The following is an 11646-nucleotide window of genomic DNA, read 5'->3' on the forward strand; positions in this document are numbered from 1 at the left end:
TTGCCCCGAGTGGAAGTGTCCGGCCGTTCCCACTTAGGATACTTGAAGTCAGGGTTCCTTTCCTATCAGCAAGGTCTCTAGGAAGTGGCTAGTGTCGAGCTCCAAATGAACCACTTTGCGTAGGAACAACAGAGTCGAAGTGGATTCATGCTGCACTTGGTTCATGGAGAATGGGAAACGAGAGGGATGTGAAGCTCAACCTCTCTACCATAAGGCATAGTCCCATTCCTTTCCCCTAAAACAGCATAAATCGGGATTCTAACTCTACTGATGCCAGGTCTTCATAGTCTCGTTATCTCGTCTTTTGAGAAAAGTTCCCAGCTAACCGGGACCATCCTTCCGTAGGACGGACCCAAGTCACGTCCACCGCACTTTCCTCCGTTTGCTTAGTTATCTAATTACCTACCACATTATGTTTGACAAGCAAAAGCAGCTTCCTTAATTAATCAATTTAATCACTGGTTCCTTCACATAACTTAGGCACTGACACAAAAACAATGTCAAGCAAGTTCCTTTTTTTCAAATATCTGATCTTTATTTATCATAATCCCGGAGTACATCAAGTATCATGCCCGAAGGCTATCCCAGCAATCTACAGGATTGCTACTCCAAGTTCCACCCGTAGACTAGTACACAGGCCTCGAGATCCCATCTCGAGTCACGTCGACCTCTTGTGCGGATCTGGAGGCAAGGAATTTACAGCCAGAGCCTCCCCTGGCACCCAAGCGTCCTCCCGCTCCAAGCAACACCCACGGAGAGACCTCTCGCGGCAGGTTAGGTCCATATACCTGACGCGGCTAACAACCCCCTTCGATAGGGCCAGACAGACAGTTGGAGGTAACTGTTCATGCCTCTCCCTCCAAGATTTTAACGTGAAGCACTAAGTGTTTTTCCTTGAATTAGTTCCTTGAGCAAGGAGTTCAAACAATGTACCTAAGTGTACAATTACGATCATTTCGGAGGCCGTTTGTACGACCAACTGCTAAGGTGTGATTTCTTTTTCCCGGATGCTCCCAGCATCCGATCCTGGATCGTTCGCGACTTGGCGAGATCCCAATAATCTCAAACAAGATCATGCAAGAAAATGTTCTTGGTAAGTTAACTTATTTTGACTTACTCTTCCCCTTGGGATTTTACCTTATGGTATCTTAACCCTAACTCAAAGCATTAACTGGTCAACCAAGGCAACGGACATGCCTTATTCGCAACCCGACCAAGGGTATTTTATTCTTCCAGTTCTTTACTCGTCTCCCTCCAACCAAGTTCAGTTAACACACTTGGCAACGTAAGACTCTTCATCTAGGCCTTCAGGATATAGTCTAGATGCATGCGTCCCTTCCATCTCTCTTGGTGCGGTACTATGCAGAATTTTCCAATCAAACTTACCCATCATGCACATGGTGCATTTAATATATTAGTACATCCTAAACGACCTTTAACTCTCTTCATACATGGCAATGAATACTTATTCCTAATGCACCGGATCTCATGTGACTTGCGTATATGAAAGTCTAGGTTTCTATCCATCGGTGCAATTGCATCTTATGAATAGAAACTAACATTCCATGCGTTTAATTTAATCACGATTGCGAAGCATGAATTCTAGATGACTATTCATGCACTGCACCAGTTTAAAAAATATTATTTTATGTGAAATAATGCGAAAACCTTATCATTTTATGTGTGTAAAAGCTATCATTCTATGCATATAAACTTATGCGAACTCCATGCTCTACCATTTCATGCATGCAGCCTATCACTTGGAGTAAAAAAATCCTAAGGCTTGTTCTTGTTCCATGCATGTAACTACCCCTTTTATCTCTTCTTCTTGAAATAATACAGAATTAATCATAAAGGTTAGGATATCAAAAGAACCTGGGTTTGATTCGTGATCGTAGGGGCATTTGTTGCGTTGGTCGCTCCGCTCACCTCTCCTACATTACCGGTACCATTGGTAGCTCTGGCACTTACACTTCCCGCAACTCTCTTTTTGGGAGCCATTTACCACGCGGAATTTGGATAGTCCTGACCTTAACAGGCCTTCAAAATGATAGGCTTGGGAAAGGAAAGGTCATGAGTAAGGTGACCTTCGTCGATGGGGGGGCTTGAAAAGTGGCTTCTCAAACACGGCTCCTCAAACACGGCCCTCGACACCTTCTCTACTCACCAACTCTCTCTCTCTCTCTCTCTCTCTCTCTCTCTCTCTCTCTCTCTCTCTCTCTCTCTCTCTCTCTCTCTCTCTCTCTCTCTCTCTCTCTCCTTCTCCTCTTCTCCTTCTCTCTCTCTCCCTCTTCTTCTTCTTTTCTTCTCTCCTTCTCCTACTCTCTCTCTCCCTCTTCTTCTTCTTCTTCTCTCTCTCTCTTCTTCCTCTTCTTCTTCTTTTCCTCTTCTCCTTCTCTCTCTCTCCCTCTTCTTCTTCTTTTCTTCTCTCCTTCTCCTACTCTCTCTCTCCCTCTTCTTCTTCTCTTCTTCTTCTCCTTCTCTCTCTCCCTCTCATTCTCTTCTTCTCTCTCTCTCTTCTTCCTCTTCTTCTTCTTTTCCTCTTCTCCTTCTCTCTCTCTCCCTCTTCTTCTTCTTTTCTTCTCTCCTTCTCCTACTCTCTCTCTCCCTCTTCTTCTTCTTCTTCTCCTTCTCTCTCTCCCTCTCCTTATCTTCTTCTCTCTCTCACTTCTTCCTATTCTTCTTCTTTTTCTCTTCTTCTCCTTCCCTCTCTCCCTCTCCTTCTCTTCTTCTCTCTCTCTCTTCTTCCTCTTCTTCTTCTTTTTCTCTTCTTCTCCTTCCCTCTCTCCCTCTCCTTCTCTTCTTCACTCTCTCTCTTCTTCCTCTTTTTCTTTTTCTCTTCTTCTCCTTCCCTCTCTCCCTCCTTCTCTTCTTCTCTCTCTCTCTCTTCTTCCTCTTCTTTCCCCAACGTGCTGTCGGCGGGGAGAGAGAGGGATTAAAAAAATTGCTTTGAAATTTTAAAAAAATTTAAGGGGGGGTTATATTACAGTAATCTACTTATCTCTTGAAGACACATCTCCATCTATCTTGTCCAGTTTTCTTGCCAAACCCTTATGGTGACCTTCAACCCTACGCACTGCGACAACAGTATGCCCTAAAACTACAGTATCATGGTCGACAGATGATGGGAGTTGGATAGATATAGGTTTCAGCTTTGTACATACTTAGACTTAGCTGATTCTTTTCTCTACCTTCAGGCACGTTGCCTCTAGGGGGGAGGTTGTTGGGAATAAAGGGCCTTCATGCCCAAACCCACAATAGGTGTGAATGTATTCTTCAGGGTTGTACCATATTCATATACATATTTGAAAAATCATTATCATTATGTCCACATTCTGTGTTTATGTATTCTTCTCTCTTTCTCTCTCTCTATTAGATGGGGAGTTTAAATCATAGTCCTTTTTATATTTTGATTGAAGGTCCACAACAAATTGAGAACTATCATATAAACTCCTAGTTGTTATCATCAAAGGAGATGCCGACCTTGTTATGAAGCAATGGGCCATCATCTAGGATTTTCTCTTTGCCTTCGGGAGAAATTTCCTTTTGGAAAGTATAGTTCTCAAGATTAGCTAGTAATATTATCAATCTTGATTTGAGAGGAAATCTTCTTTTTCAAATCTTGTGAAGCGCTTCCCTTGTCATTTTCATAGTTTTATCCATATTCCACAAAGTATTGGGAGGCTCTTGGATCCATAGCTAATAGAGGATAAGAAGATGCACTAGTTCATCAATGAATGTACATAGTGGTAGAGGTCTAGATATAAGGTGACTCATAAACTCCATTTTCAATATCTTAGGATACTAATCTAACAGAGAAATGGGTTCTAAAGGAGACGATCTTTAATTTTATATCAAAGTGATGGATAGTGCTTCTCTCAAACACCAAGAGGGTTGATGTGGATGAACCCTAGATCCAAAACAATTAAATGTAGTTGCAAGTTTCAATTGCATCAACACACAAAATATGACAAAACAATAATTTAGCTTGATTTGAAGGCTTGTACATGTTACAACCGAAAAGTTCATGTGTCTCTATGAACTCTTCATCCAATGGAGAATGGTCTAAAGTCATTAGCCACTTGAGAACATGCTACCATAACATCAAGGGAACCATTTATGACCATCATCCTCTTTATAACAAATAGAGAAGAGCTATTTAAGCCAATTGTCCCAATGTATCGACAAAATAATGCTAGTTACCAATAAATATTGTGATGTCACATTATTTTATTGCAAGGTTTAATTATTTCATATTATCTTTACTAGAGACTCACCACAATTAGCATTACCATGAATTTGAATTTGTATATTTTGCCATAAGTTAGATATAACAAATACTACCCATAAATACAAACCAATTAATTAACACTTAGTAATTAGTTAATTAATTAAAATTAGTGATTTTGATATTAGTTTGTTAATCAAATATTAAATACATATTATCGAGTGATAAATATATAATTATTAAAACTTAGTTATTTATCATTAATTAATTTGTTATGCGTCATTGATTGTGCAATGTATAGTTATTTAATTCCTTAATATTTATTTAGTTATAGTTAAATGTTAGTTAAAACTTATTTTTAAATACAAGTTTTATTATTTTCATATTTAAAACTACTAATAGCTAATCAATAATTGATTAAAGCTAGTACTTAGAATTAATATAGTTTGCTTATTTAAATCTCTCTCAACATTATAGACTTGAGTTTAGTAAAAGGCAACTACAATCTTTATAAGTAGAATCGTATACAAAGTTAGAATCTACCCTTTTTTTGTGATAATGAGCAGTAAAGAAACTAAACAAATGCAAAGAAAAGTCCATATCTACTCAAAAGACAAGAAATGATACATTCCTCCATAATTATAAAACAATGAAAGAGACCTATGCTAACACTTCCATATATTATTTGTATTGCATGTTCATGTGTTTTTTGGTGTTGCTATGCTTTTATGGAATTATAAGTCGATTCTTAACCCAAAAAATAGTGAAATATCAAAGCTACTGCATCTCAAACCCTGACCAAGTAAGTTTCTAGCTTTTGGTTTTATGTTTTGCGAGGTATTCATTATCAACACAATGTCTCTTGCTATACAATAGGTTTCCAAACCAAATCTAATTAACTTCCAAAACTTATAAGTATTGTTAATCCCATGCATAGTTTAAAAGATAAGTATTCATTTTGTCTAGATATGGTTAAAAACACATTCAATAAATGAATTCTATAGGATCAATTATTTACAAACAATGCAAATAAAAGACTACCAAAATATTCAAGAACAAGGAGTTGGACAATTTACGCATAGAATCCTATTACCTAAACCTGACTGCATGTGTCTCACTGGTTTTCTAACCCATCTTGGCTCAAAACATGGAAACCTCCAGTAAGAGAGTCCTGATTACAGAGATCACTCAATATCTAATACAATCCTGCATCCATGCAACATAATGTTTTCATCCAACAAGGGAAACTTTATGAAACATCAAACAACAAAAGAGACATTTCATACAGAACATAGATCTGTGGTAGTCAGCACCCTTCCTCAACTTGGTATGTGTATATGATATGTGTATATGTCGAGGAGAGACAGTCTTGCAATCGTTTTACAAGGAGTTGAAAGGGCTGTACTCAAGAGGTGACTACACCTTTGAAGCTGCTGAAAGAGACATACAAGAGGCTATTGACCCTACCACCAAGGAAATTTTCAGGCCAGGCTTCACTGCTGTGTGGATATAAGCTTCTACAGCTGGTTGATCACACTTGGAGCTCTGCCCCAACATGCTTGGCAGATTCCACTAGTTTCTTCCAGATCAAGGGTGAGCATGCTACCACACAGACACCAGATAGCAAGGGCTTCCATGAGAACTAACAAAGCCTGCAAGAACCACATTGATACTAGAGACCTAAATTTTGCTCGAAAACGCTTCCTTTTGGAGAATATTGTTTTTCAAAAATGAGCCCTGGGTTTGTGTGTAGTTCCCAAATGGATGGATACATATACGATGCTCACCATACTTCTGAATTGACTGATAAATGTATGATTCCCATAATGCCCTAATTTATTCTATATGTGATTGCAGTGTATTGTGATGTTTTCCATAATAAAATATGCCATAAACCCTTTTCTCTGCAGTGACATATAAATACACCAAATCCTAGGAGCAGACCTGGGAACAGTCTGTCAGACAAAAAATGCAGACTCTTTTCCAAAAATACGCAAACAAAACTGCACTTCTCCCTTTTTCCAGGGGAAGTATGATAATTTCTAATTTTGCAGGTTGTCACATAATGTTAAAAGTGACGAATCATAATCCTCCTGTCAGAGCATCACCTATTCCGTTTAGCTTTTACAATTCAGCTGATGTCTCTGCATCAGATACTGTATCAGCATCAGCCACATTTTGCTCCATGGTTTGACTTTTCTGGGTAGGGTTTGAATCTGCTTTGTGTCCAAACACAATTTCTGTCACTTCTCTTGCCTCTTCATCAAGTGCTGGCCATTCTGTAACAATCCTTCGTGCACCCTGGAGTTTAGGCTCTTTGGTCATTGGATTGTTGCACAAGTCAATAGTCTTGGCCTTCGCTTTTGTTGCATCACCACACCAAGACTCACACCATAGCCATTCTTGAGGTAGAGAAAATATGGGAACTTGATGTTGCGCATAATTAGGTAAGTCCTGATCTAGGTTTGAAAGGCTTCCTGGGTCCTTGCTCAAGGTTTCGTATATCACCCGCAAGTTATCTCCTGCAGCTGTTTGACGGAATTTAGCAAGGTCCACAACATACAGCGCACTGATATGGTAGGGTTTACCCCTTAAATGGTCCTTCCAAAAACCCTGATTCCAGAAGCGATAGCCATCCATTTCCTTGTTGTTGTCACAGAAAGGAGTGTAAGCCAGTGGCCTCCCTTTCAAATCCATGTCATAGAGCTCCCCCATATCAGCACGAACAATCTGATCAGCATCCACAAAAATGACCTTCCTCAGAGAGAGGGGAAAAATGACATCCAAGAAAAGAATTTTGTAAGCCCAGATAATTCTTTGTTTCTCTGTCTGCTTATGGAGCCAGGTGGGCCATTTATAAGTCACAAGGTCATACTCAAACCCATACTCTTTTGCCATAAATGGAATGAAATCCTTGAATTGGGGAGAAAGATAGTTTTTAATAAACCAGAACTTTACTGGCCGCTTCGTATTCTTTAGCACGCTGAGCATCATGATCTTCAAGAATCGCTCATAGAGATGTCCTGAGGCTATTGAGAAGATATTGATTGGTTCACCTTTCCTTTCTATTCTTCTTCCTTGACCTCCTTCCTGGATATGTGTTGTTGATTGTTGCTTGCCACCTCCAATAAAACTGGAGGCCCACTTGAACAGATTCTGGTTCCAGCCCTTCTTTCCTTTCCTTACTCCGTGCTCATCATCTGTGTCCTCATCTGCACTCAACACTGTTTCATCTTCTTTCCCCTTTCTTTTGACAACCTCGAGATACAGTAACTCTCCTCCAAGGTCTTTAATCACAACTTGCTTTGATACTGGTCCATCATCCTCCCCCTCACCAGGTCCACGGAATGTATAAAGCTCCATGGACTTCCCTGGTGCAAGACTTAAAGTCCAGACTCCCGGGGCAGCCTTTAACTGCCAGTAACCCAGATTTGCCATCACTATAGTATCAACCATGTGAGGTTTCAACTTTGTGCCTAGAATAAGCTGGAGACCACGAGGAGGATCATTATTCTGTTCATGACAATGTCCCGTGAGCATCAAGGCTTCCAGTTCAAACACTGCATTCATGGTCCTGGATTCCCCAAGCTTCTCAAGCACAATGTTATCTAGGTCATAGACTGCTTCAACAGGCTCTACAAGCCATGGTTCTGGCACATCCAGGTTCATTGTTAATGTTCTTGTTGGTGGCATGTTGGAGAACATAGCAACAGGGCCAGATGTTAAACTGCCATCTGCATTGAAAGGCTGTCTGCTAGGAACCACAAACCGGTAAAAGTTTTTCAGAGGCAAGTCAGCAAGAGAGTTCATTGGATTCAAGAAAATACGCATGCTAGCCTGGAACCAATTCTGTAACAATAATAGAAGAGGACTCAGCTTTTGCCCTGTGGAGCTCAAGGGGTCCACAATGGCATCAATATGGACTATTGCACTTTCTGACTGGTGAATGATAGCAGAATATTGTGACTGCAGCATGTCAAACCGCACTGCATCAGATCCTCGAGATCGGACTGCCATTGCTGACGAGATGATCATGATGACTGAGCTTAAAAAGTCACTTGTCAAGTCATCTGGCTCAATGTTCTCCCATTCCACCTTCTCAATGGCCTCATGCAGAGGTTTAACTCTCCTGTCAAATTCTACAGATTCCAGAAGTAAAAAGTCATCCGCAATAAATGTACCCCTTTTACTCTGAGCAAAAAGCTTGCCATTTGTTACAATGGCATTCATGCCAGGCTGCAGCCCAAAATGTGTGGAAATGAAGTTGGTCTCCTCTATAAGTTGTTTCAGGCAAGATTCAATGCAACCTGGGTCGAACAGAGAATCTTCAGAAAGGTCTAATTTCAAACCAGCTGCCTGAGCAAGACGCAATGCATTTTCAAGAATCAGGTTCAATTTGGAATTGTCATTTTCCAGATCAGATCTCTGCAAATTATACCAAGAAAGAAAGTCGTGAAAAAATGGGATGGATTTTTTCAAACTCCCTGGTGATTCCAGAACTGTCCTTAAGATTCTGATGAAAAAAAGAGATGCAGGCGAATTTCGCAAGGTAGGCACACCAGGAATGTTGAGTAGCAGAGCTACTCGGCCTCTCTTAGATCCATTGATTAGATGCCGGACAACCTGCTGTAACAGCTGGAACCCAACATCACTTAAAGGATTAACAGACAGCAAATGAGTGATAGGCTTAATGTCATCCTCTGTGCCTGGAGAATGCAAATAACGTATTCTGGTCCAGACTGTATCATCTGCTGCTGCAGCTTTAGCTAAAGATACATACTTCAGATCTTCCTTTTTGGTGTCAATAATATCTGGATTATACCGAGAGTAACCTTTCTCAGATAGAAACTTCTCCAGCACATCAGTTTGAGAGCTGATATGACCATAATAAACACCCTCTTGTATTTTGTAAAGCTCCTCGTTCATGGCTTTAAAAATTCCATTTTGCAAGTCTGCCCCAGCATGCACAACACCATTCATCAATAAGCATGGATGTACTTGATGCAATCCAAGCTTGTAACCAAAAAGAGTGCTCTGCATGACCTGCCCAGTGTATTCTGATCCCTTTTCAAGCTTCAGCAAAATTTCCTGGGGTGGAGACTTTGCCCTTCCCCTGACAGTGTCAAAGAAAGCTTCCTCGATGTGAGTGAGCTCAACAGGACCACTCGCATCAGAATCCCCTCTGGCTTCATTAACCTGGCTTAGGAACCGGAAGGCAGCTAAGGCTCCATGATTTTCTTTGATATAAAGAAAAAGTTCTCCTGCCAAGCTGGACAAATCAGTTGGTGCACCACTCTGTTTTCCAATTTCTGGCAGGTCACCTCCACTCTCAGTAATGCTCTTAGCTACATGGGGAGAGATCAGGATGACACCAAATCGAACTGGTACACTGTTTTCATAGTAAAAGAGCATCAAATCCACCACTTTCAAACCTGTGACAGAGGCTGGGTCAATGATGTAAACAGCATGAAACAAATTTTTCCTAATGTAACGCATCTGTCCAGGGAAAGCTGGCATTAGAAGCTCCTGCATGTTATTTCGCCATCGCCTGTACATGGGATCCTCCTCAATGTTGTTAAGGTAATGCACATGTTCTGAACGAAAATCTACACGAAAAGAACTGAGCTCTGATGGATCAGGTATCTGCATAAGGGTCTTGGTATACTTTAAGGGAACCTTTACTTTTGAGATCACATCAGCAAGAGAAAGTTCTCCCAACACCAACTCTATTAAAGAATATATGTCAAGATTCTCCACATTAACAACTGCTCCATTAAGTGCAAAGAAGTTTCTCCCTGGATTGACCATCTTTTGATTTGCAGTTATCTCATCCTTAATGGTTTGGTTGAGCTTCAATCTTGAGATGGAGGACACCAGATTTGGAAAATTCTGATTTATGTCTTGCATAACTGCAAGAGAATCTGCAGCATTGATAATCCTCTGGGCTGTTTGATAGCCAAGGTCCTTGAGCTCCCATACATTCATGGTATCAGATACACTTGAGGACAGTAAATAATCCCGAAATGTCAGCAATTCATCCGAAAGCTCTGGTTTCCTTTCCAGCAGCTTTGAGAAAATGAAGCCACGAACCTCTTGTGACAGATCATCAGTCCGAGCTTCCTCCATGACATCATTTTTCTTCAAATCACTGTCATCAATTGCCTTGTACTCCATGTTCTTCAGCGCCAGCTCAACTCCATAGCCTCCTAGGTGCAGCGCTCCGCTGGATCCAACAAGAGCGCATTTCTCTGCATTCTGCTCACAACCAGCTGCAAGCACAGGACGGAATACATATCTGATATGGCCAAGCTTTGCAGCATCAGCCAGGATGGTGTGGATCTTCTTGAAACAATGCGTCCCTAGTGCACCATACAGAACGGCAGCTGGACTGTTAGTGGATGATCCAGGAAATATGTGATCAAAGTCAAAAAGCTCGACAGTGCCAGTATCCTGTTTGTTGGACTGGGGGCTCTCCAGCCAAGAAAGAATCGGCCCCTCTTCCAAGAAGAGATGTGATCCGGTATCCACAAAGCAGCAAGCGCCACGAGGCACCTTCGGGTTCTCGCTGCTGGACCAGCGATCCAGATGTGCACAATTGGCAGGGCACCAATCCTGTACTGACCCATGGCGCTGGAGAGATTCCTGAGCCAATTGGCGGTAAACGGCCATCTTTGGCGACGCCGACCTCAGGAACAGGGACAGATGAAACACCGACTGCAGGGGGCCATCGAGGACGGTGCGGCCGGTTTCAATGATCCGACCGAGGCAAGCCTGGTCTGTGGGAGAGGACGGATTATCCTCTAAAGCCAGCCATTGATCCACAAAAGACCAGAAGAAGTCGTCGCGGCACTTGGCCATGAGCTCTGCAGCCTCCAGTAGGAACGGAGTGCTGCTCCATTTGGCCCTCAGGGCCACATTCACGTTCTTAGGGCGAGGGACGGCGGCCGAGGAGCCACCTGCGTGCAGGAGGAGGAGCAGCAGGAGGATCGGGGCGAGAGCATTCATTTGCCCTTGTGCAGCTGCTCGGCTATGGCGGGAGAAGGTTCCTGCATAATATCGCAGGAGTAGAAAAGGAGACATGTGAATGTCCCCTTAACAAATAATAAGGACCGTTCACATCCTTCCACGGACACACGGGAGACCGTCTAGCTGATGCAGACAAGCTTGACCCAACCTCCCGAGTCCTTATTAATCCTTGAGTCCTTCACTCAAAAGCCCTCTTGACACAAAACGGAGGTTTAATGTAAAATGAATTGCCAAAATCTTTAAAAAATACCTCCCCAAATTTCAGAAGAGGGCTTAATCCCTTGAAGAAATTCTTTATTATCATTATGATGACAAATCATATCTGTTTGTTTTGAGCATATTCCAAAATTCTGAATTAAAGGTTTTTGAATAAACTATTTTTTGTGGACGCT

The 11646-nt window shown here is 41.6% G+C and overlaps 1 protein-coding gene across 1 annotated transcript; it reads right to left on the reverse strand.

Moving 5' to 3' along the window:
- Positions 1-5455: 5455 nt before the first annotated feature.
- EBS1 (EMS-MUTAGENIZED BRI1 SUPPRESSOR 1) lies at positions 5456-11391 on the reverse strand. Its single transcript, XM_087672814.1, has one exon. It carries the CDS (start codon positions 11306-11308, stop codon positions 6353-6355), a length of 4956 nt encoding a protein of 1651 aa, XP_087528940.1. The 5' UTR covers positions 11309-11391; the 3' UTR covers positions 5456-6352.
- Positions 11392-11646: the final 255 nt, after the last annotated feature.

Source organism: Lygodium microphyllum, chromosome 3 (assembly GCF_053477565.2).
Source record: "Lygodium microphyllum isolate KBCC chromosome 3, Lygodium_microphyllum_v1.1.10, whole genome shotgun sequence".
Lineage (NCBI taxonomy): Eukaryota > Viridiplantae > Streptophyta > Polypodiopsida > Schizaeales > Lygodiaceae > Lygodium > Lygodium microphyllum.